The sequence below is a fragment of the Coregonus lavaretus genome (assembly GCF_964263955.1).
Source record: "Coregonus lavaretus genome assembly, chromosome: 10".
Lineage (NCBI taxonomy): Eukaryota > Metazoa > Chordata > Actinopteri > Salmoniformes > Salmonidae > Coregonus > Coregonus lavaretus.
The window spans coordinates 4,933,418-4,961,180 of NC_139997.1; the positions used below are offsets into that span (position 1 = coordinate 4,933,418).

At 46.9% G+C, this 27,763-nt stretch overlaps 1 protein-coding gene across 1 annotated transcript in view; it reads right to left on the reverse strand.

Moving 5' to 3' along the window:
• LOC311136162 (protein Shroom3-like) overlaps window positions 1–27,763 on the reverse strand; it is a 116,433-nt gene that overhangs the window by 44,543 nt on the left and 44,127 nt on the right. The window contains exon 3 of the mRNA XM_084170253.1: window positions 26,346–26,531. Coding sequence (XP_084026379.1) covers window positions 26,346–26,531 — 186 coding nt within the window. The remainder of the gene's footprint in view (window positions 1–26,345; window positions 26,532–27,763) is intronic.

Here is a 27,763-nt window from a genome sequence, read left to right on the forward strand (position 1 = left end):
TCAACCACAACCCCAACCTGATGTATTTTAGACCGTTAGTCAACCACAACCCCATAGTGATGTATTTTAGACCGATAGTCAACCACAACCCCATAGTGATGTATTTTAGACCGATAGTCAACCACAACCCCATAGTGATGTATTTTAGACCGATAGTCAACCACAACCCCATACTGATGTATTTTAGACCGTTAGTCAACCACAACCCCATAGTGATGTATTTTAGACCGTTAGTCAACCACAACCCCATAGTGATGTATTTTAGACCGTTAGTCAACCACAACCCCATAGTGATGTATTTTAGACTGTTAGTCAACCACAACCCCAACCTGATGTATTTTAGACCGATAGTCAACCACAACCCCATAGTGATGTATTTTAGACTGTTAGTCAACCACAACCCCATAGTGATGTATTTTAGACTGTTAGTCAACCACAACCCCAACCTGATGTATTTTAGACCGATAGTCAACCACAACCCCATAGTGATGTATTTTAGACTGTTAGTCAACCACAACCCCAACCTGATGTATTTTAGACCGATAGTCAACCACAACCCCATAGTGATGTATTTTAGACTGTTAGTCAACCACAACCCCATAGTGATGTATTTTAGACCGTTAGTCAACCACAACCCCAACCTGATGTATTTTAGACCGTTAGTCAACCACAACCCCATACTGATGTATTTTAGACCGTTAGTCAACCACAACCCCATAGTGATGTATTTTAGACCGTTAGTCAACCACAACCCCAACCTGATGTATTTTAGACCGATAGTCAACCACAACCCCATACTGATGTATTTTAGACCGTTAGTCAACCACAACCCCATAGTGATGTATTTTAGACTGTTAGTCAACCACAACCCCAACCTGATGTATTTTAGACCGATAGTCAACCACAACCCCATAGTGATGTATTTTAGACTGTTAGTCAACCACAACCCCATACTGATGTATTTTAGACCGTTAGTCAACCACAACCCCAACCTGATGTATTTTAGACCGTTAGTCAACCACAACCCCATAGTGATGTATTTTAGACCGATAGTCAACCACAACCCCATAGTGATGTATTTTAGACTGTTAGTCAACCACAACCCCATACTGATGTATTTTAGACCGTTAGTCAACCACAACCCCATAGTGATGTATTTTAGACCGTTAGTCAACCACAACCCCAACCTGATGTATTTTAGACCGATAGTCAACCACAACCCCATAGTGATGTATTTTAGACTGTTAGTCAACCACAACCCCAACCTGATGTATTTTAGACCGATAGTCAACCACAACCCCATAGTGATGTATTTTAGACTGTTAGTCAACCACAACCCCAACCTGATGTATTTTAGACCGTTAGTCAACCACAACCCCATAGTGATGTATTTTAGACCGATAGTCAACCACAACCCCATAGTGATGTATTTTAGACTGTTAGTAAACCACAACCCCATACTGATGTATTTTAGACCGTTAGTCAACCACAACCCCATAGTGATGTATTTTAGACCGATAGTCAACCACAACCCCATAGTGATGTATTTTAGACCGATAGTCAACCACAACCCCATAGTGATGTATTTTAGACCGTTAGTCAACCACAACCCCAACCTGATGTATTTTAGACCGTTAGTCAACCACAACCCCATAGTGATGTATTTTAGACCGATAGTCAACCACAACCCCATAGTGATGTATTTTAGACCGATAGTCAACCACAACCCCATAGTGATGTATTTTAGACCGATAGTCAACCACAACCCCATACTGATGTATTTTAGACCGTTAGTCAACCACAACCCCATAGTGATGTATTTTAGACCGTTAGTCAACCACAACCCCATAGTGATGTATTTTAGACCGTTAGTCAACCACAACCCCATAGTGATGTATTTTAGACTGTTAGTCAACCACAACCCCAACCTGATGTATTTTAGACCGATAGTCAACCACAACCCCATAGTGATGTATTTTAGACTGTTAGTCAACCACAACCCCATAGTGATGTATTTTAGACTGTTAGTCAACCACAACCCCAACCTGATGTATTTTAGACCGATAGTCAACCACAACCCCATAGTGATGTATTTTAGACTGTTAGTCAACCACAACCCCAACCTGATGTATTTTAGACCGATAGTCAACCACAACCCCATAGTGATGTATTTTAGACTGTTAGTCAACCACAACCCCATAGTGATGTATTTTAGACCGTTAGTCAACCACAACCCCAACCTGATGTATTTTAGACCGTTAGTCAACCACAACCCCATACTGATGTATTTTAGACCGTTAGTCAACCACAACCCCATAGTGATGTATTTTAGACCGTTAGTCAACCACAACCCCAACCTGATGTATTTTAGACCGATAGTCAACCACAACCCCATACTGATGTATTTTAGACCGTTAGTCAACCACAACCCCATAGTGATGTATTTTAGACTGTTAGTCAACCACAACCCCAACCTGATGTATTTTAGACCGATAGTCAACCACAACCCCATAGTGATGTATTTTAGACTGTTAGTCAACCACAACCCCATACTGATGTATTTTAGACCGTTAGTCAACCACAACCCCAACCTGATGTATTTTAGACCGTTAGTCAACCACAACCCCATAGTGATGTATTTTAGACCGATAGTCAACCACAACCCCATAGTGATGTATTTTAGACTGTTAGTCAACCACAACCCCATACTGATGTATTTTAGACCGTTAGTCAACCACAACCCCATAGTGATGTATTTTAGACCGTTAGTCAACCACAACCCCAACCTGATGTATTTTAGACCGATAGTCAACCACAACCCCATAGTGATGTATTTTAGACTGTTAGTCAACCACAACCCCAACCTGATGTATTTTAGACCGATAGTCAACCACAACCCCATAGTGATGTATTTTAGACTGTTAGTCAACCACAACCCCAACCTGATGTATTTTAGACCGTTAGTCAACCACAACCCCATAGTGATATATTTTAGACCGATAGTCAACCACAACCCCATAGTGATGTATTTTAGACTGTTAGTAAACCACAACCCCATACTGATGTATTTTAGACCGTTAGTCAACCACAACCCCATAGTGATGTATTTTAGACCGTTAGTCAACCACAACCCCATAGTGATGTATTTTAGACCGTTAGTCAACCACAACCCCAACCTGATGTATTTTAGACCGTTAGTCAACCACAACCCCATACTGATGTATTTTAGACCGTTAGTCAACCACAACCCCATAGTGATGTATTTTAGACCGTTAGTCAACCACAACCCCAACCTGATGTATTTTAGACCGTTAGTCAACCACAACCCCATAGTGATGTCTTTTAGACCATTAGTCAACCACAACCCCATAGTGATGTATTTTAGACCGATAGTCAACCACAACCCCATAGTGATGTATTTTAGACCGTTAGTCAACCACAACCCCAACCTGATGTATTTTAGACCGTTAGTCAACCACAACCCCAACCTGATGTATTTTAGACCGATAGTCAACCACAACCAAATCATTACCATCTCATACCAAATCATTACCATCTCATATCATCAAACCAAACTGGTAATGCAAAGTGACATTGATAGCCTTATTTAATGGGTCTGAACTAAACATTAACAATGAAAAGAGAGGGTTAGCAAGGTTGTTTTACACAAAGTCTATTTAAATGGTATAGTGTCCAAAATACTGTATAGCCCAAAGCCATGTGCGTATAGGGGTCTGGTATTGCCTAATGATAATGCATGTTCATATATTGTTATACTGTATATTGTTACATCATATGTACAAGCTGGAAGATATTAGTGTTTGGAGGGATGCCCAGAGGGATTCACAGAGCAGAGTGAACCAACATCCGAATGTAGTTAGTCACATCAGATCGCAACGCCTCTGAGAGTTTATGACAACTTGTTGATGGTTCGTTAAGCCTGTGAATGCTGCCTGTGAGTGTGAAAGATGGTGAATGTCCAACACAACGACAGCAGGTGGGTTTAATTGTCACTATGCATAATGAAAAGCTTTCCTCCTACTGAGTGAGATGGAGGACAATGACCTCTGGTCCTTTTAGGAACCAAGGGGGCCACCAAGAGTAAAGAGGTCATGCGTCATGAAGTAGTCGTATTGTCTTCTTGTCCCCCAACCCAAACTGCTGTGGTCTCCTCTCCTTAGCTGTTGCTGTTTTTATAACAAGTGTTTTCACGCCTGATCACCAGACAGACTGCTACTTCTGCTGCCGTTTTGTCCCAGAAAACACAACACAAACCCCTAACAGCAACCAGACTGCAACCAGACTGTTGACTGAGATAAACATCAACGCTCATCTATCAGGAATGAATTGTTGCTTAAGAGATTAACCATGGCAACCAGAAACAGTTATGAAGCAGACAACACTGGTTCCCAAAAGGCCTTTGACCCCTAAACAGGGAAATACCTCAACGCACCATTTATCCAATCCACACGCAGCTGGCATTGTACTACTGCTACTGCTAGGAGAATGTTTTGGCAAGACGTCTGGTTTAAACCCCCAAACTTGAATACTATTTGACAACAGCTACCTCCTGGCCTTCAGCACCTGTCAAGCAAATGATTGACTGAGAGGTTAGCAGCTCGGGATGTGTTTACAAGTGAGAAGTCATTGCTGAGCTAAGACCATCCCCATAGCCAATCCCTCAACCCGTCCCGGTAGTCCTGGCCTGGGCATGAGCCACAGGAGAGTCCAGCTGCATGCTATCACTGTGCTGAAAGTAGACTGACTGCCTCCCCCTCTCTCTGACTCACCCTCGTCCTCCTTCGTCCTCCCTTCTCACCAGAAGCCATGAAGCAGGGGGGGCCTAGCTATCATCTCCATGGCCTCACAACCAAGCTTTCACAATAGTCTGATTTACATACAGTGAAGACCAGGGGGTCTCTACTCTCTACATTCAGACCAGGTGGTCTCTACTCTCTACATTCAGACCAGGGGGTCTCTACTCTCTACATTCAGACCAGAAGGTCTCTACTCTCTACATTCAGACCAGGAGGTCTCTACTCCCTACATTCAGACCAGGGGGTTTCTACTCTCTACATTCAGACCAGAAGGTCTCTACTCTCTACATTCAGACCAGGGGGTCTCTACTCTCTACATTCAGACCAGGGGGTCTCTACTCTCTACATTCAGACCAGGGGGTCTCTACTCCCTACATTCAGACCAGAAGGTCTCTACTCTCTACATTCAGACCAGGGGGTTTCTACTCTCTACATTCAGACCAGGGGGTTTCTACTCTCTACATTCAGACCAGGAGATCTCTACTCTCTACATTCAGACCAGAAGGTCTCTACTCTCTACATTCAGACCAGGGGGTCTCTACTCTCTACATTCAGACCAGAAGGTCTCTACTCTCTACATTCAGACCAGGGGGTCTCTACTCTCTACATTCAGACCAGAAGGTCTCTACTCTCTACATTCAGACCAGGGGGTCTCTACATTCAGACCAGGGGATCTCTACTCTCTACATTCAGACCAGGGGGTCTCTATTCTCTACATTCAGACCAGGGGGTCTCTACTCTCTACATTCAGACCAGGGGATCTCTACTCTCTACATTCAGACCAGGGGATCTCTACTCTCTACATTCAGACCAGAAGGTCTCTACTCTCTACATTCAGACCAGGTGGTCTCTACTCTCTACATTCAGACCAGGGGGTTTCTACTCTACATTCAGACCAGGAGGTCTCTACTCTCTACATTCAGACCAGGAGGTCTCTACTCTCTACATTCAGACCAGGTGGTCTCTCAACAATTCCTCCTTGGAATCAAGCTCTCCAACCTCTCCTGTTTCAAACTAACTGCTCTTCTCAGTTGTGCTCTGCCAACTGTCTAACAAGCAGCCATCATATTTCATGTTTGTCAGCTTAGAAGATCTTCCTGATCCCCAAACACAGTACTTAACTTAGAAGATAAACAGGAAATGATGCTATCTTCACCTTCGTCCAGCTACAGAAACATGAAATAATCCATTGTTTACACCCCCATAGTGATACATCACGTAACAAACATCTTTACAACATTCCAGCATTTTTGACCATTTATCCAACTTTGCTCAACAAAACTGCACAAACTGCACAAACTCACTCCACACACCACACCTGAGTCAGGAATCCAGGCCTTAAGATGAGCCTGTAGGTCCCAATGCACCAGTCTCCTTAGAAGACCAGCTGTGGAACAGACAGACCACAGACTACAGAGCAGGTGAAACCTCCAACCCTACCCCCCAGAATGTTACCTTAAAACCAACCCTACCCCCCAGAATGTTACCTTAAAACCAACCCTACCCCCCAGAATGTTACCTTAAAACCAACCCTACCCCCCAGAATGTTACCTTAAAACCAACCCTACCCCCCAGAATGTTACCCTAAAACCAACCCTACCCCCCAGAATGTTACCCTAAAACCAACCCTACCCCCCAGAATGTTACCCTAGAACCAACCCTACCCCCAGAACGTTACCCTAGAACCAACCCTACCTCCCAGAACATTACCCTAGAACCAACCCTAACCCCCAGAGCATTACCCTAGAACCAATCCTACCCCCCAGAACATTACCCTAGAACCAACCCTACCCCCCAGGTTACCTTGCCATAGGAGTCTACTACAGCCATGTTACAGCCCCCAGACTGCACCACCCCCAGAATCCTACCCTACCCTAACCTTAACCCTAACCCTCAGGTAGGAAGTGTTCCAGTTACCTGGTGAAGCGTAGTACCTTGGAGATGAGTCCGGTGGCCAGGCGGTTGACACTGGTCTCAGAGGGGGACTTGCACAACGCCCTGTCTGACCGTCCCAGCTCCCCCGGCCCCGGCCCCGTCCCCAGCCCTACATCCCCCTTCTTCTGCTTCCTCCGGAGCTTCCTCCTGTAGAAGTCCCCTAGCAGATCCATGGTACAGTACTGTACGACACAACAACCTGCTTGGTCCGCTAACGTCACCGTTCAACAATCAACTCTAAAATGGTAGGCGGTGGGCAGAGGCTGGCAGGGAAGGCTAGCGAAGGAGGGTTAGAGTCGCACGCAACCAGCACGCAATTAGACGTCATTACCTCGCTAACATACGATGAAGCATGAAGTAAACTTCCTGCCCTGCGATGCTCTGGACACTGGGAACTAACAGCGAGAAGGAGATGGAGGGAGAGAGACAGAGAGAGAGGGAAGGAGGGAGATAGGGCAAGTGATAGAGAGAGAGAGAGAGAGAGAGAGAGAGAGAGAGAGAGAGAGAGAGAGAGAGAGAGAGAGAGAGAGAGAGAGGGAGGGAGAGAGAGCGAGAGAGAGAGAGAGAGAGAGAGAGAGAGACTCAGTCCTTATTCAATATCCAAGGCCCAGAAATGAATTTGAATGCTCAGAGGGGAAAACCCAACCCATGATAAGCACGTGGTCACACAGAACAATGACTCTAATCTTCTCTCTTCTCCTCTCCTCTCCTCTTCCCCAGTTCCAGGGCTGCGTCCCAAATGACACCCTATTCCATTTATGGTGCACTACTTTTGAACCAGGGGCTCTACAGGAAACAGGGTGCCATTTGGGGGGGGCACACTATCAGTCGACACGTGACTCCTGTCCTTTAGTCATCCAGCGGACCCACACCCAGAGGCCATTAGGCAGGCGCTGAGCAGACATGAAGAGAGGGCGGCTATAGTTCAGGAGGAGAATCATCATCTAGCTACAGCGATTATCTGTCATTATTCAGGGTGTGCCATTACTGAGGGTGTGTCAGTCTGTCGGTTGGCTTCCTGTCATGGGTGTTGACATGATGGGTACACCGTCTTTCGGCTACTGGGGGAGATGGATGGGATGTTTTCTCAGAGATGGATGTGTTCTCTACAGTGAGTGAATGGGATGTTTTCTCAGAGATGGATGTGTTCTCTACAGTGAGTGAACGGGATGTTTTCTCAGAGATGGATGTGTTCACTACAGTGAGTGATGGGATGTTTTCTCAGAGATGGATGTGTTCTCTACAGTGAGTGAATGGGATGTTTTCTCAGAGATGGATGTGTTCTCTGCAGTGAGTGAATGGGATGTTTTCTCAGAGATGGATGTGTTCTCTACAGTGAGTGAATGGGATGTTTTCTCAGAGATGGATGTGTTCTCTACAGTGAGTGAACGGGATGTTTTCTCAGAGATGGATGTGTTCTCTACAGTGAGTGAACGGGATGTTTTCTCAGAGATGGATGTGTTCACTACAGTGAGTGATGGGATGTTTTCTCAGAGATGGATGTGTTCTCTACAGTGAGTGAATGGGATGTTTTCTCAGAGATGGATGTGTTCTCTACAGTGAGTGAATGGGATGTTTTCTCAGAGATGGATGTGTTCTCTGCAGTGAGTGAATGGGATGTTTTCTCAGAGATGGATGTGTTCTCTACAGTGAGTGAATGGGATGTTTTCTCAGAGATGGATGTGTTCTCTACAGTGAGTGATGGGATGTTTTCTCCTGAACAGTGAATAAGGGCACTAGGTAATATAGGAAGGATTGGGTATCTGTTTGTGAAGTAGCCGACTAGATGATGACATAGCCTTTTCAAATTTGAAAGAGTGTAAGAATATGAATACACACACACACAAACACACACAAACACACACACACACACACAAACACACACACACACACACACAAACCAACACACACACACAGACAAACACACACACACACCCCCCCCCTACTGAACAGCCATGACACCCAATTCAACCTTCTACAAAGGGATGAATTTCCGTGGTGTCCCATGATCCCTCATTTTCCCCAGGGAGGACGGATTCTCCCGCCTGCTGACACTCCCGTGAAACTCAACCTCCGGGAATTTGATCCATACAACGTCCCGAGCGCCGAGACAGAAGAGGGGCCCAGAGTGAGTAGCGGAGGAGAGAAAGACAGAGATGGCCCAGGAACACCATATTCACAAAGTGTCTTGGGAGCGCTGATATGAGATCAGTTTTGCATTTTAGATCCTAATTATATGGACCGGGGGGACCTGATCCTAGATCAGCACAGTGAATACGGACCCAGCAGACCAGTTTCTATCTCAACAACATCATCCCCCTTTGAAGGGATGTTCTTTGTGATCTGTGGACAGGCCATGGAGAGTCATGGAGAGAGAGATAGAGAGAGAGAGAGAGAGAGAGAGAGAGAGAGAGAGAGAGAGAGAGAGAGAGAGAGAGAGAGAGAGAGAGAGAGAGACAGACGAACAGGGTGTGTCTCCGAACAGAAACCTTATCTGCACTGTGGGAACAAACACAGTCTGCCTGGATAATCTTTTGATCTGAGAGGAAACTGAAATTGGAGAGGGGATTAGACGGAGCGAGGGGGAGAGGAGGATGGAGGGGGGGGAGGAGGATGGAGGGGGAGAGGAGGATGGAGGGGGGGAGGAGGATGGAGGGGGGGAGGAGGATGGAGGGGGAGAGGAGGATGGCGGGGGAGAGGAGGATGGCGGGGGAGAGGAGGATGGAGGGGGAGAGGAGGATGGAGGGGGAGAGGAGGATGGCAGGGGAGAGGAAGAGGAGGAGGAGGAAGAGGAGGAGGAGGAGGAGGAAGAGGAGGAGGAGGAGGAAGAGGAAGAGGAGGAGGAGGAGGAGGAGGAGGAGGAGGAGGAGGAGGAGGAGGAGGAGGAGGAGGAGGAGGGAGGGATGTTTATTTATTTATTTTATTTCATTAGCTATCTCTGTCGGTGAATTACAATTAACTAGCTGCAGGCTCAAATAAACATTCAATCATATCATTTGCATAGAAACCCAAATAAAAGCATGTAGATAGAGAGATGTGTGTGTCATGGAGGTTTCAAAACGACAGCAGCATATGCATATCAGCCAACACAGCATATCCTACATATATACCTTGCAATACAATCTTCTCTAAAAACAGCTGGGCAAAATGTATACAATGTGCTCTGCAATAAGATGACCAGAGTTTGATTTCTAAACCAGATGAGTTCTTAAATAGCAGCTGCCCCATACCATGATGGGCATGCATAATGTTGGATGCATTGGACTGTAAGGTCTGGAGAATGATAAAGATATAACCTATAAGGGATGGAGAATGATAAAGATATAACCTATAAGGGATGGAGAATGATAAAGATATAACCTATAAGGTCTGGAGAATGATAAAGATATAACCTATAAGGGATGGAGAATGATAAAGATATAACCTATAAGGGATGGAGAATGATAAAGATATAACCTATAAGGTCTGGAGAATGATAAAGATATAACCTATAAGGTCTGGAGAATGATAAAGATATAACCTATAAGGTCTGGAGAATGATAAAGATATAACCTATAAGGGATGGAGAATGATAAAGATATAACCTATAAGGTCTGGAGAATGATAAAGATATAACCTATAAGGTCTGGAGAATGATAAAGATATAACCTATAAGGTCTGGAGAATGATAAAGATATAACCTATAAGGGATGGAGAATGATAAAGATATAACCTATAAGGGATGGAGAATGATAAAGATATAACCTATAAGGTCTGGAGAATGATAAAGATATAACCTATAAGGTCTGGAGAATGATAATGATATAACCTATAAGGGATGGAGAATGATAAAGATATAACCTATAAGGTCTGGAGAATGATAAAGATATAACCTATAAGGGATGGAGAATGATAAAGATATAACCTATAAGGGATGGAGAATGATAAAGATATAACCTATAAGGTCTGGAGAATGATAAAGGTATAACCTATAAGGTCTGGAGAATGATAAAGATATAACCTATAAAGTCTGGAGAATGATAAAGATATAACCTATAAGGGATGGAGAATGATAAAGATATAACCTATAAGAGATGGAGAATGATAAAGATATAACCTATAAGGGATGGAGAATGATAAAGATATAACCTATAAGGTCTGGAGAATGATAAAGATATAACCTATAAGGTCTGGAGAATGATAAAGATATAACCTATAAGGTCTGGAGAATGATAAAGATATAACCTATAAGGTCTGGAGAATGATAAAGATATAACCTATAAGGTCTGGAGAATGATAAAGATATAACCTATAAGGTCTGGAGAATGATAAAGATATAACCTATAAGGTCTGGAGAATGATAAAGAGCCTGTAGGATTATAGAAAAAACTGTTGGGAAATGAATGTTTGAGTTTCAAATACTAAATGTTCAGTGAATGTGAGTATATTCAGGTGGTTTAAATGATTAGCCTAACTTCCCCGCTAACCTTCTAAAAGTTGACGGTGGCAAATTCTTGCCAATCCTTAATTATTCTACTAACTATGACTGAGTGAGGTATGTCTTCCATATTGTACGTTTCATGTATATACTGTATAATAATATAATATAATAATATGCCATTTAGCAGACGCTTTTATCCAAAGCGACTTACAGTCATGTGCGCATACATTTTTACGTATGGGTGGTCCCGGGGATCGAACCCACTACCCTGGCGTTACAAGCGCCGTGCTCTACCAGCTGAGCTACAGAGGACCACAAGTATCTAAATATAGTGTAACTTACCAATATGTAACCTACCAATCAATGTACTGTATATATAGAGAGAGAAGAGGGCACAATCTTCCAATGTTGCAGTCCAGAAATGAGAGCTTTACCCTCTCTGCCAAAAGCCTGGGCCTCTGATGGAGGCTGTAGAACTGTCATCAACGTATGCTTCAGTATTCCCCCTTCTCTCTAGGAGCATTCGTGTGCCCACCGCCTACACAAGCAATTTAAGAAGCAATCCCATTCCTCAACAAGAAGGTCCTCCATTAACAACTTGAATTGCCCAGAGGCATTAAGGTGCAGATCATTCTGCAGAGTTCTCTGTCAGGGAGGGATGGGTGTATTTACATGGAACTGCCTAAAAACACGTCACTTCGATATAAAGTGACTTTTCGTGGCAGGTCAGGACAGCATGTTCGCTAACCCTAACCCTTTTCCTAACCTTAGCCTAATTCTCCTAACCTGCTACGTTAATTCTCCAACCTGCTAAGAAAAGTCGTAGCTGTATCGAAGTGGTGTGTGTTCAGGGAGTCCCGTATTTACACAGAGTCAGTTCTGGACCTGACACCCAGTCCCTAGAGGGTACCATGGCCCACTTCCTGTTCCCTGCCCAACCTCCCCTTCCTGTCCCCTGCCCAACCTCCCCTTCCTGTCCCCTGCCCAACCTCCCCTTCCTGTCCCCTGTCCAACCTCCCCTTCCTGTCCCCTGCCCAACCTCCCCTTCCTGTCCCCTGCCCAACCTCCCCTTCCTGTTCCCTGCCCAACCTCCCCTTCCTGTCCCCTGCCCAACCTCCCCTTCCTGTCCCCTGTCCAACCTCCCCTTCCTGTCCCCTGCCCAACCTCCCCTTCCTGTCCCCTGCCCAACCTCCCCTTCCTGTCCCCTGCCCAACTTCCCCTTCCTGTCCCCTGCCCAACCTCCCCTTCCTGTCCCCTGCCCAACCTCCCCTTCCTGTCCCCTGTCCAACCTCCCCTTCCTGTCCCCTGCCCAACCTCCCCTTCCTGTCCCCTGCCCAACCTCCCCTTCCTGTCCCCTGCCCAACCTACCCTTCTGGTCCCTCTACGCCCCTTTCCCAGGCTGTATAGCTCCACCCCTTTCCCAGGCTGTATAGCTCCACCCCTGTCCCAGGCTGTATAGCTCCACCCCTTTCCCAGGCTGTATAGCTCCACCCCTGTCCCAGGCTGTATAGCTCCACCCCTGTCCCAGGCTGTATAGCTCCACCCCTGTCCCAAGCTATAATGCTCCACCCCTGTCCCAGGCTGTATAGCTCCACCCCTTTCCAAGGCTGTATAGCTCCACCCCTGTCTCCCTGGCTCAGTTTCTGCCTCCCCTGGCCCCCTGGCTCTATCAGAGCATGGCCCTCTGCTCTGCCTCACACCCATCAGATAACAAGCTGGAGCCCAGGGGCTGATGGGATACCTAACTAACGTCCTGACCATGAGATGAGCTCCACTGGCTGTATCGGGAGGCAGCAGCGACATCTTGGGACCAGAGTGCAACCTGTCAGGCACTCTACAACTGCTTGGTTGAAATTCATAATACACCTTATAATGTTCTGACTAACTAGACACACAATACCCTGAAGAGCTCGCTATCTTCCTTTATCAATAACTAAAGCAACTTTGAGTCTCACACAACAAAAAGGCATGCGTTTCTACAAGATAACACCATTCAGACCACTAACCCATCTCCCTGTCCACTACACAAAATAGCTATACTGACAATCTTGTTTTCGGCCTACGCATTACGTCCAGGCTTGGTTGATCCAGTGTTGCGTTACTGTTTTGACTCTAACACTGAGCTGGGAAGCCTTCCAACCAAGAACAGTCCTGCTGATGCATGGTGTTTATCTAACAACGAGAGGCTCTGTGATGAGAGGTGATGCATTCTACTGATGAAATGACACTGGCAACCTTAATGACATATTCAATTAAACAAAGTCAGAGGACAACCTTGGCCTTACCTCACCTCAGACTGATGCAAGGACACTGCATGGTCTCCGTTCCATCAGATACAGTTTGGTCATTCAGTTTATGTACAATAAATCAGACTAGCCTTGCAAAAGTATTCATCCCCCCTTGGTGTTTTTCCTATTTTGTTGCATTACAACCTGTAATTTAAATGGATTTTCATTTGGATTTCATGTAATGGACATACACAAAATAGTCCAAATTGGTGAAGTGAAATGAAAAAAAGAACTTGTTTCCAAAAATTCTAAAAAATAAATAACGGAAAAGTGGTGCGTGCATATGTATTCACCCCCTTTGCTATGAAGCCCCAAAATAAGATCATGATCTCAGTATATATACACATGTTCTGAAAGGCCAGAGAGTCTGCAACACCACTAAGCAAAGGGCACCACCAAGCAAGCGGCACCATGAAGACCAAGGAGCTCTCCAAACAGGTCAGGGACAAAGTGGAGAAGTACAGATCAGGGTTGGGTTATAAAAAAATATCAGAAACTTTGTACATCCCACGGAGCACCATTAATTGGAAAGAATATGGCACCACAACAAACCTGCCAAGAGAAGGCCGCCCACCAAAACTCACGGACCAGGCAAGGAGGGCATTAATCAGAGGCAACAAAGAGACCAAAGATAACCCTGAAGGAGATGCAAAGCCTGACAGCTGAGATTGGAGTATCTGTCCATAGGACCACTTTAAGCCGTACACTCCACAGAGCTGGGCTTTATGGAAGAGTGGCCAGAAAAAAGCCTTTGCTTACAGAAAAAAATAAGCAAACACGTTTGGTGTTCGCAAAAAGCCATGTAGGAGACTTCCCAAACATAGGAGACTTCCCAAACATATGGAAGAAGGTACTGTGGTCAGATGAGACGAAAATTGAGCTTTTTGGCCATCAAGGAAAACGCTATGTCTGGCGCAAACCCAACACCTCTCATCACCCCGAGAACACCATCCCCACAGTGAAGCATGGTGGTGGCAGCATCATGCTGTGGGGATGTTTTTCATCGGCAGGGACTGGGAAACTGGTCAGAATTGAAGGAATGATGGATGGCGCTAAATACAGGGAAATTCTTGAGGGAAACCTGTTTCAGTCTTCCAGAGATTTGAGACTGGGACGGAGGTCTACCTACCAGCAGGACAATGACCCTAAGCATACTGCTAAAGCAACACTCAAGTGGTTTAAGGGGAAACATTTAAATGTGTTGGAATGGCCTAGTCAAAGCCCAGACCTCAATCCAATTGAGAATCTGTGGTATGACTTAAAGATTGCTGTACACCAGCGGAACCCATCCAACTTGAAGGAGCTGGAGCAGTTTTGCCTTGAAGAATGGGCAAAAATCCCAGTGCTAGATGTGCCAAGCTTATAGAGACATACCCCAAGAGACTTGCAGCTGTAATTGCTGCAAAAGGTGGCTCTACAAAGTATTGACTTTGGGGGGGGGTGAATAGTTATGCACGCTCAAGTTTTCTGTTTTTTTTGCCTTATTTTTTGTTTGTTTCACAATAAAAAATATTTTGCATCTTCAAAGTGGTAGGCATGTTGTGTAAATCAATTGATACAACCCCCCCCAAAATCAATTTTAATTCCAGGTTGTAAGGCAACAAAATAGGAAAAATGCCAAGGGGGGTGAATACTTTCGCAAGCCACTGTAAATATACAATATTGTCTGATACATTTGTTAGATAAACTAGATTGTAAAGCATGTCTGCATTCCATTTGATTAAAGTTTTACGATTCTAGAACGGTTTACATTCTGAGAGAGAGAGAGAGAGTCTTCAGTAAACTCAAGAATATCCCATTTAGGAGGAGAACAGAGGAGATCACCCATAGCAACTGGGTTCTAAGTTCAAACTGCCAAATGACATACAGTAGATGGAGAAACTAAGCTCCAACCAGTCTGCTCTGCTCTGCTCCCACAGTAAAGGGCCAGTTTGTACAGAAGCAAAAGCTTCTTCTTAGAAAGTCATTTTTCTCTCTCGACATTCTCTGCACTGCGCAGCCGTAACACAGCGATGCCCTAGACTAGGTCTACAGCCGTAACACAGCGAGGCCCTAGACTAGGTCTACAGCCGTAACACAGCGATGCCCTAGACTAGGTCTACAGCCGTAACACAGCGAGGCCCTAGACTAGGTCTACAGCCGTAACACAGCGAGGCCCTAGACTAGGTCTACAGCCGTAACACAGCGAGGCCCTAGACTAGGTCTACAGCCGTAACACAGCGAGGCCCTAGACTAGGTCTACAGCCGTAACACAGCGATGCCCTAGACTAGGTCTACAGCCGTAACACAGCGATGCCCTAGACTAGGTCTACAGCCGTAACACAGCGATGCCCTAGACTAGGTCTACAGCCGTAACACAGCGAGGCCCTAGACTAGGTCTACAGCCGTAACACAGCGATGCCCTAGACTAGGTCTACAGCCGTAACACAGCGATGCCCTAGACTAGGTCTACAGCCGTAACACAGCGAGGCCCTAGACTAGGTCTACAGCCGTAACACAGCGAGGCCCTAGACTAGGTCTACAGCCGTAACACAGCGAGGCACTAGACTAGGTCTACAGCCGTAACACAGCGAGGCCCTAGACTAGGTCTACAGCCGTAACACAGCGATGCCCTAGACTAGGTCTACAGCCGTAACACAGCGAGGCCCTAGACTAGGTCTACAGCCGTAACACAGCGAGGCCCTAGACTAGGTCTACAGCCGTAACACAGCGAGGCCCTAGACTAGGTCTACAGCCGTAACACAGCGATGCCCTAGACTAGGTCTACAGCCGTAACACAGCGAGGCCCTAGACTAGGTCTACAGCCGTAACACAGCGAGGCCCTAGACTAGGTCTACAGCCGTAACACAGCGAGGCCCTAGACTAGGTCTACAGCCGTAACACAGCGAGGCCCTAGACTAGGTCTACAGCCGTAACACAGCGAGGCCCTAGACTAGGTCTACAGCCGTAACACAGCGATGCCCTAGACTAGGTCTACAGCCGTAACACAGCGAGGCCCTAGACTAGGTCTACAGCCGTAACACAGCGATGCCCTAGACTAGGTCTACAGCCGTAACACAGCGAGGCCCTAGACTAGGTCTACAGCCGTAACACAGCGAGGCCCTAGACTAGGTCTACAACCGTAACACAGCGATGCCCTAGACTAGGTCTACAGCCGTAACACAGCGAGGCCCTAGACTAGGTCTACAGCCGTAACACAGCGAGGCCCTAGACTAGGTCTACAGCCGTAACACAGCGAGGCCCTAGACTAGGTCTACAGCCGTAACACAGCGATGCCCTAGACTAGGTCTACAGCCGTAACACAGCGATGCCCTAGACTAGGTCTACAGCCGTAACACAGCGATGCCCTAGACTAGGTCTACAGCCGTAACACAGCGAGGCCCTAGACTAGGTCTACAGCCGTAACACAGCGAGGCCCTAGACTAGGTCTACAGCCGTAACACAGCGATGCCCTAGACTAGGTCTACAGCCGTAACACAGCGAGGCCCTAGACTAGGTCTACAGCCGTAACACAGCGAGGCCCTAGACTAGGTCTACAGCCGTAACACAGCGATGCCCTAGACTAGGTCTACAGCCGTAACACAGCGAGGCCCTAGACTAGGTCTACAGCCGTAACACAGCGATGCCCTAGACTAGGTCTACAGCCGTAACACAGCGATGCCCTAGACTAGGTCTACAGCCGTAACACAGCGAGGCCCTAGACTAGGTCTACAGCCGTAACACAGCGAGGCCCTAGACTAGGTCTACAGCCGTAACACAGCGAGGCACTAGACTAGGTCTACAGCCGTAACACAGCGAGGCCCTAGACTAGGTCTACAGCCGTAACACAGCAATGCCCTAGACTAGGTCTACAGCCGTAACACAGCGAGGCCCTAGACTAGGTCTACAGCCGTAACACAGCGAGGCCCTAGACTAGGTCTACAGCCGTAACACAGCGAGGCCCTAGACTAGGTCTACAGCCGTAACACAGCGATGCCCTAGACTAGGTCTACAGCCGTAACACAGCGAGGCCCTAGACTAGGTCTACAGCCGTAACACAGCGAGGCCCTAGACTAGGTCTACAGCCGTAACACAGCGAGGCCCTAGACTAGGTCTACAGCCGTAACACAGCGAGGCCCTAGACTAGGTCTACAGCCGTAACACAGCGAGGCCCTAGACTAGGTCTACAGCCGTAACACAGCGATGCCCTAGACTAGGTCTACAGCCGTAACACAGCGATGCCCTAGACTAGGTCTACAGCCGTAACACAGCGATGCCCTAGACTAGGTCTACAGCCGTAACACAGCGAGGCCCTAGACTAGGTCTACAGCCGTAACACAGCGAGGCCCTAGACTAGGTCTACAGCCATAACACAGCGATGCCCTAGACTAGGTCTACAGCCGTAACACAGCGAGGCCCTAGACTAGGTCTACAGCCGTAACACAGCGAGGCCCTAGACTAGGTCTACAGCCGTAACACAGCGAGGCCCTAGACTAGGTCTACAGCCGTAACACAGCGATGCCCTAGACTAGGTCTACAGCCGTAACACAGCGATGCCCTAGACTAGGTCTACAGCCGTAACACAGCGATGCCCTAGACTAGGTCTACAGCCGTAACACAGCGAGGCCCTAGACTAGGTCTACAGCCGTAACACAGCGAGGCCCTAGACTAGGTCTACAGCCGTAACACAGCGATGCCCTAGACTAGGTCTACAGCCGTAACACAGCGAGGCCCTAGACTAGGTCTACAGCCGTAACACTGCGAGGCCTTAGACTAGGTCTACAGCCGTAACACAGCGAGGCCCTAGACTAGGTCTACAGCCGTAACACAGCGATGCCCTAGACTAGGTCTACAGCCGTAACACAGCGAGGCCCTAGACTAGGTCTACAGCCGTAACACAGCGAGGCACTAGACTAGGTCTACAGCCGTAACACAGCGATGCCCTAGACTAGGTCTACAGCCGTAACACAGCGAGGCCCTAGACTAGGTCTACAGCCGTAACACAGCGAGGCCCTAGACTAGGTCTACAGCCGTAACACAGCGAGGCCCTAGACTAGGTCTACACAGAAAGATTTGGTAGTGTTGTGTACACAATGAAATTACAGTGCCTTGGTTTTACAGACGGTTTCTATGGCAATGCCTTCACAAGGCCTCCAATAACATCCATCTATTTATCATAGACTGAATCCCAAATGGCACCCCATTCCCTTTACAGTGCTCTACATTTGACCAGGGCCCATAGCCACTTTATAGGTAATAGGTTGCAATTTGGGACACATACAGACAACAGAAGGAAGACAGAACGGTTAGAACATTTTTGAATCATTCCGTTCACTTTGAACATTCCACTGAAACGGTACCAACTGAAATGGCCGGCGCTCCACTCCACTAAGTCATGGAACGGCCAGTTTTATCTCCATCTTTTCATTCAAAGACTCAATCATGGGCACTCTTACTGACAGCCGTGGCTGCTTCGCGTGATATATTGTTGTCTCTACCTTCTTGCCCTTTGTGCTGCTGTCTGTGCCCAATAATGTTTGCACCATGTTGTGTTTTTACCATGTTGTTGTCATGTTGTGTTGCTGCCATGCTATGTTGTTGTCTTAGGTTTCTCTTTATGTGGTGTTGTGGTGTCTCTCTTGTCGTGATGTGTGTTTTGTCCAATATTTGTTTTATATTTGTAATTTTTAATCCCAGTCCCTGTCCCCGCAGGAGGCCTTTTGCCTTTAGGTAGGCCGTCTTTGTAAATAAGACTTTGTTCTTAACTGACTTGCCTAGTTAAATAAAGATTAAATAAAAAATAAAAAATTACGATGAACCTCCTGGAAGGCTGGATCTTATCATATTTCTAGATGGTCTGTCTGTTTTTAAAGAGCTCTGCTTCTATTTATGCACAACCTCTCCCTCAACGTGATCAAGACAAAGGAGATGATTGTGGACTACAGGAAAAAAAAAGAGGACCTAGCACGCCCCCATTCTCATCGATTGGGCTGTAGTGGAGCAGGTTGAGCACTTCAAGTTTCTTGGTGTCCACATCACCAACGAACTATCATGGTCCAAACACACCAAGACAGTCGTGAAGAGGGCACGACAAAGCCTATTCCCCCTCAGGAGACTGAAAAGATTTGGCACGGGTCCTCAGATCCTCAAAAAGTTCTACAGCTGCACCATCGAGAGCATCCTGACTGGTTGCATCACTGCCTGGTATGGCAACTGCTCGGCCTCCGACCGCAAGGGACTACAGAGGGTAGTGCGTACGGCCCAGTACATCACTGGGGCCAAGCTCCCTGCCATCCAGGACCTCTATACCAGGCGGTGTCAGAGGAAGGCCCTCAAAATTGTCAAAGACTCCAGCCACCCTAGTCATAGACTGTTCTCTCTGCTACCGCACGGCAAGCGGTACCGGAACGCCAAGTCTAGGTCCAAAAGGCTTCTTAACAGCTTCTACCCCCAAGCCATAAGACTCATGGCTACCTGAACTATTTGCATTATATTCAGCGCATGTGGCAAATCAAAATTGATTTGATTTGATTTGATTTTGGCAATGAGGCCCTTTATCTACTTCCCCAGAGTCAGATGAACTCATGGATACTATTTTTATGTCTTTGCGTGCAGTTTGAACAATGTTGCAAACTAGCACTTGCACAATTGCTAACTAGCGTTAAGCACAATGACTGGAAGTCTATGGGTATCTGCTAGCATGCCTTTAAAAATGTTCTGTTGTGATGGGGATCTAGGAAAATGGTAACTGTTCTGTTTCGATGGGGATGGAGCAGAATGGAAACTGTCTATTGTGATGGGGTTGGAGCAGGATGGAAACTGTCTATTGTGATGGGGATGGAGCAGAATGGAAACTGTCTATTGTGATGGGGATGGAGCAGAATGGAAACTGTCTATTGTGATGGGGTTGGAGCAGAATGGAAACTGTCTATTGTGATGGGGATGGAGCAGAATGGAAACTGTCTATTGTGATGGGGATGGAGCAGAATGGAAACTGTCTATTGTGATGGGGATGGAGCAGAATGGAAACTGTCTAGTAGGAGGATGTTAGGATGTCCTCTGTAGAGGTCCTGTTTTGAGATGAGGTCAGGTAGTTAGATGCTACACTCTTATAAAAAAGGGTTCCAAAAAGGTTATTTGGTAGTCCCCATAGGAGAACCCTTTTTGGTTCCAGGTATAACCCTTTTTTGGTTCCATGTAGAACCCTCTCTGGGGGGGCCTCCCAAGTGGCACAGCGGTCTAAGGTACTGCAGTGGTTGAGGCGTCACTACAGATCCGGGTTCGATCCGCACAATTGGCCTATCGTCGTCCGGGATACGGGAGGGCTTGGCCGGTTGGGATGTCCTTGTCCCATCGCGCTCTAGCGACTCCTGTGGCGGGTTGGGCGCATGAACGCTGACACGGTCGCCAGTTGTACGGTCTCGCCCCCGACACATTGGTGCAGCTGGCTTCCGGGTTAAGCGAGCAGTGTGTCAAGAAGCAGTGCGGCTTGGCAGGGTCATGTTTCAGACGACGCATGGCTCTCGACCTTTGGCTCTCCCGTACGGGAGTTGCAGCAATGGGACAAGACCGTAACTACCAATTGTGGAGAAAAGGGGGTAAAAATAAATAATAATAAAACAAATAAAATAAAAACCCTCTCTGGAAAGGGTTTTACATGGAACCAAAAGAGTTCTTCAAAGGGTTCTCCTATGGGGGCAGCCGAAGAACCCTTTTAGGATATAGATAGCACCTTTTTTTCTAAGAGTATAGGGTGTCCTCTGCACAGAGAAAAACAGCAGGAGAGCTCCAGGCCACATGCTATGTTATGCTAGCCCCAGCAGCCATGCACAGGAAGAATACTGTGGCATTATCAGTCTTAAAACACACACACACAATGAGCCCTCAAAACACACACACACCGATTACTCCACTCCGCTAGAAGCTCAAGCCAATGCCAATGTTTTCTCAAACTGCATGCCACAAACAGCAGAGGACGGGACAGAGGCTTAGTCTTCAGGACACCTCCTGGCCTGCATGCTCCGACAACTGTAAAACTGTCACCACCATGTCTTCCTGTCACTACCATGTCTTCCTGTCACCACCATGTCTTCCTGTCACCACCATGTCTTCCTGTCACCACCATGTCTTCCTGTCACTACCATGTCTTCCTGTCACCACCATGTCTTCCTGTCACCACCATGTCTTCCTGTCACCACCATGTCTTCCTGTCACCACCATGTCTTCCTGTCACCACCATGTCTTCCTGTCACTACCATGTCTTCCTGTCACCACCATGTCTTCCTGTCACCACCATGTTTTCCTGTCACTACCATGTCTTCCTGTCACCACCATGTCTTCCTGTCACCACCATGTCTTCCTGTCACCACCATGTCTTCCTGTCACCACCATGTCTTCCTGTCACCACCATGTCTTCCTGTCACCACCATGTCTTCCTGTCACCACCATGTCTTCCTGGTACACCTTGTATACAGCCAAGTTATCGTTCCTCATTGTGTATTTATTATTACTTTTATTATTACTTTTCTATTATTTCTCTATTTTCTTTCTCTCTGCATTGTGGGTAAGGGCCCATAAGTAAGCATTTCACTGTTAGTCTACACCTGTTGTTTACAAAGCATGTGACAAATACAACTTTATTTGATTCCTGTCACTAGCCTGTCTTCCTGTCACTAACATGACTTCCTGTCACTAGCATGACTTCCTGTCACTAGCATGACTTCCTGTCACTAGCATGACTTCCTGTCACTGGCATGACTTCCTGTCACTAACATGACTTCCTGTCACTAGCATGACTTCCTGTCACTAGCATGACTTCCTGTCACTAACATGACTTCATCCTACAATCCAAACTAGATGCCCTCAATCTCACACAAATTATCAACGAACCTACCAGGTACAACCCTAAATCCGTAAACATGGGCACCCTCATAGATATCATCCTGACTAATTTACCCTCTAAATACACCTCCGCTGTCTTCAACCAGGAGCTCAGCGATCACTGCCTTATTGCCTGCGTCCGTAACGGGTCTGCGGTCAAACGACCACCCCTCATCACTGTCAAACGCTCCCTAAAACACTTTAGCGAGCAGGCCTTCCTAATTGACCTGGCCCAGGTATCCTGGATGGATATAGATTTACATTTACATTTTAGTCATTTAGCAGACGCTCTTATCCAGAGCGACTTACAGGAGCAATTAGGGTTAAGTGCCTTGCTTAAGGGCACATCGACAGATTTTTCACCTAGTCGGCTCGGGGATTAGAACCAGCGACCTCTCGGTTACTGGCACAACGCGCTTACCCACTAAGCTACCTGCCATCTCATTCCGTCAGTAGAGGATGCCTGGTTGTTCTTTAAAAGTAATTTCCTCTCAATCTTAAATAAACATGCCCCATTCAAAAAATACAGAACTAAGAACAGATATAGCCCCTGGTTATCCTCAGACTTGACTGCCCTTGACCAGCACAAAAACATCCTGTGGCGTACTGCATTAGCTTCAAATAGCCCCTGCGATATGCAACTTTTCAGGGAAGTTGGGAACCAATATACACAAGCAGTTAGGAAAGCAAAGGCTAACTTTTTCAAACAGAAATGTGCATCCTGTAGCACTAACTCCAAAAAGTTTTGGGACACTGTAAAGTCCATGGAGAATAAGAGCACCTCCTCCCAGCTGCCCACTGCACTGAGGCTAGGAAACACTATCACCACCGATAAATCTACAATAATCGAGAATTTTGCTACGGCTGGCCATGCTTTCCACCTGGCTACCACTACCCCGGCCACCAGCTCTGCACCCTCCGCTGCAACTTGCCCATGCCCCCCCCCCGCTTCTCCTTCACATAAATTCAGACAGCTGATGTTCTGAAAGAGCTACAAAATCTGAACCCCTACAAATCATCTGGGCTAGACAATCTGGACCCTTTCTTTCTAAAACTAGCCGCCAAAATTGTCGCAACCCCTATTACTAGCCTGTTCAACCTCTCTTTCGTAACGTCTGAGATCCCCAGACATTGGAAAGCTGCCGCGGTCATCCCCCTCTTCAAAGGGGGCGACACTCTAGATCCAAACTGTTACAGACCTATATCCATCCTGCCCTGCCTTTCGAAAGTATTTGAAAGCCAAGTTAACAAACAGATCACCGACCATTTCAAATCCCACCGTACCTTCTCCGCTATGCAATCCGGTTTCCGAGCTGGTCATGGGTGCACTTCAGCCACACTCAAGGTCCTAAACGATATTATAACCGCGATCGATAATAGACAGTACTGTGCAGTCGTCTTCATCGACCTGGCCAAGGCTTTCGACTCTTTCAACCACCGCATTCTTATTGACAGACTAAATAGCCTTGGTTTCTCAAATGACTGCCTCGCCTGGTTCACCAACTACTTCTCAGATAGAGTTCAATGTGTCAAATTGGAGGGCCTGTTGTCTGGATCTATGACATTCTCTATGGGGGTGCCACAGGGTTCAATTCTTGGGCCGACTCTTTTCTCTGTGTATATCAATGATGTCGCTCTTGCTGCTGGTGACTCTCAGATCCATCTCTACGCAGACGACACCATTTTGTATACATCTGGCCCTTCATTGGACACTGTGTTAACAAACCTCCAAACGAGCTTCAATGCCATACAACACTCCTTCAGTAGCCTCCAACTGCTCTTAAACACTAGTAAAACTAAATGCATGCTCTTCAATCGAACACTGCTGGCACCCGCCCACCCGACTAGAATCACTACTCTCGACGGGTCTGACCTAGAGTATGTGGACAACTACAAATACCTAGGTGTCTGGTTAGACTGTAAACTCTCCTTCCAGACTCACATTAAGAATCTCCAATCCAAAGTTAAATCTAGAATCGGCTTCCTATTTCGCAACAAAGCCTCCTTCACTCATGCTGCCAAACATTCCCTCGTAAAACTGACTATCCTACCGATCCTTGACTTCGGCGATGTCATTTACAAAATAGCCTCCAATACTCTACTCAGCAAATTGGATGTAGTCTATCACAGTGCCATCCGTTTTGTCACCAAAGCCCCATATACTACCCACCATTGTGACCTGTACGCTCTTGTTGGCTGGTCCTCACTACATATTCGTCGCCAAACCCACTGGCTCCAGGCCATCTATAAATCACTGCTAGGCAAATCCCCGCCTTATCTTAGCTCATTGGTCACCATAGCAACACCCACCCGTAGTATGCGCTCCAGCAGGTATATCTCACTGGTCATCCCCAAAGCCAACACCTCCTTTGGCCGCCATTCCTTCCAGTTCTCTGCTGCCTATGACTGGAACGAATTGCAAAAATCTCTGAAGCTGGAGACTCTTATCTCCCTCACTAACTTTAAGCATTAGTTTTCAGAGAACCTTACCGATCACTGCACCTGTACACAGCCCATCTGAAATTAGCCCACCCAACTACCTCATCCCCATATTGTTATTTATTTTGCTAATTTGCACCCCAGTATCTCTATTTGCACATCATCTCTTCCACATCTATCATTCCAGTGTTAATACTAATTGTAATTATTTTGCACTATAGCCTATTTATTGCCTTACCTCCATAACTTGCTACATTTGCACACACTGTATATATATTTTCTGTTGTATTTTTGACTGTATGTTTTGTTTTACCCCATGTGTAACTCTGTGTTGTTGTTTTTATCGCACTGCTTTGCTTTATCTTGGCCAGGTCGCAGTTGTAAATGAGAACTTGTTCTCAACTGGCTTACCTGGTAAAAAAAAAGTGTAAATTCCCCCTTATTTCCTGTTCCCTGCAGCGTGCGAGACATGGAGATAGGAAGTGGTCATAACAATGGTTGGGGACAGGAGCATCCCTAAGATCTTCCTTCCTATGTGGGCACTGGTCAAAAGAAGTGCGCCATATATGGGAAAGGATTCAATTTGGGACGCAGCCCTTCTCTTCCTGAACCAGACAGGAAAAGCTGACAGCGGCTGATAGCTATAAATATCTAACCCCTCTCGCTGAACTTTTTACCTCTCTCTGTCTCTCTCTCTTTCTCTATTATTTTTTTAAATCTTCCTTTCTCAATCTCTCTCTTTCTCTCTCTTTCACTCTGTTTATCTCTCTCCCTCACTCTCTCTCTCCACATCAAAACACTGACAAACATAAACAGTCTGACTCAAATCTCAGTCGAAGTAGAGTCAAAGATGTGCCACACCCAGATACACAAACACAGACACAATGCAAACATTACCCACACAGACCCAAAACATTTGTACTGTACAGAAACACACCCAAACAGACATACAGTACGTACAGTATATCCACCCAGGCTACTGTACCTGGAACCGGGCGGCAGGTAGCTTAGTGGGTAAGAGCGTTGTGCCAGTAACCGAAAGGTCGCTGGTTCTAATCCCCGAGCCGACTAGGTGAAAAATCTGTCGATGTGCCCTTGAGCAAGGCACTTAACCCTAATGGCTTCTGTAAGTCGCTCTGGATAAGAGCGTCTGCTAAATGACTAAAATGTAAAATGTAAAAAATGAACCGCTGTGAAATGCCTAGCTAGTTAGCAGTGTGCGCTAGTAGTGTTTCAATCGGTGACGTCACTCGCTCTGAGACCTTGAAGTAGTTGTTTCCCTTGCTCTGCAAGGACCGCGGCGTTTGTGGAGCGACGGGTAACGATGCTTCGTGGGAGGCAGTTAAGAGGGTCTCTGGTTCGAGCCCAGGTTGGGGCGAGGAGAGGGACAGAAGCAATACTTTTACAGAAGTACTCACGACGCACACAGAGCCTTATAGGGCTAGTTGTCCTGACCAAGATTAAACCTAGACTTAAAATGTTCAATGGAGAATATCTATTAAAATAGCTTTTTAGTCCAGGGTTAGGCTTAATCTGTGTCCGGTAAACTTGCCCATAGAGGCATACAGAGACTTGCCCAGGACTGACCTGTTTTTGATGCGTAGTTTAACTCCTCCAGAACATCCTCCTGGATTCTCTCTGGGGGGTCCGTGAATGGAGGAGAGGTGGGTGTGGTGGTCCGAGGAAGGGCCGGTGGTGGGTAGGAGGGTGAGGGTGGGCAGGGTCAGTGGGGTGAGGGTGGGGTCACCACAGCAGGGCCCTGGGCAGCACTCCCTGAGGAAGAGACAGAGCGAGATAGTCAGAGCAGTGAGCGGGAAAACACTACTACTCACCACTGTCAGCTGACAGAGTAGCCTACCAACCCAGTACCAACCCAGAATGTACCCACCCAGCATGTACCAACCCAGCATGTACCAACCCAATACCAACCCAGCACGTACCCACCCAGCATGTACCAACCCAATACCAACCCAGCACGTACCAACCCAGTACCAACCCAGAGACCCCAGCATGTACCAACCCAATACCAACCCAGCACGTACCAACCCAACATTTACTAACCCAGCATGTACCCACCCAGCATGTACCAACCCAACATGTACCAACCCAATACCAACCCAGCATGTACCAACCCAGTACCAACCCAATACCAACCCAGCACGTACCAACCCAGTACCAACCCAGCATGTACCAACCCAATACCAACCCAGCACGTACCAACCCAACATTTACTAACCCAGCATGTACCCACCCAGCATGTACCAACCCAACATGTATCAACCCAATACCAACCCAGCACGTACCAACCCAACATTTACCAACCCAGCATGTACCCACCCAGCATGTACCAACCCAACATGTACCAACCCAATACCAACCCAGCACGTACCAACCCAACATTTACCAACCCAGCATGTACCAACCCAGCATGTACCCACCCAGTACCAACCCAGCATGTACCAACCCAGCATGTACCAACCCAATACCAACCCAGCACGTACCAACCCAACATTTACTAACCCAGCATGTACCCACCCAGCATGTACCAACCCAGCATGTACCAACCCAATACCAACCCAGCATGTACTAACCCAATACCAACCCAGCACGTACCAACCCAACATTTACTAACCCAGCATGTACCCACCCAGCATGTACCAACCCAGCATGTACCAACCCAATACCAACCCAGCATGTACCAACCCAGCATGTACCAACCCAATACCAACCCAGCACGTACCAACCCAACATTTACTAACCCAGCATGTACCCACCCAGCATGTACCAACCCAGCATGTACCAACCCAATACCAACCCAGCATGTACCATCCCAGCATGTACCAACCCAATACCAACCCAACATTTACTAACCCAGCATGTACCCACCCAGCATGTACCAACCCAGCATGTACCAGCCCAATACCAACCCAGCATGTACCAACCCAACATTTACCAACCCAGCATGTACCCACCCAGCATGTACCAACCCAGCATGTACTAACCCA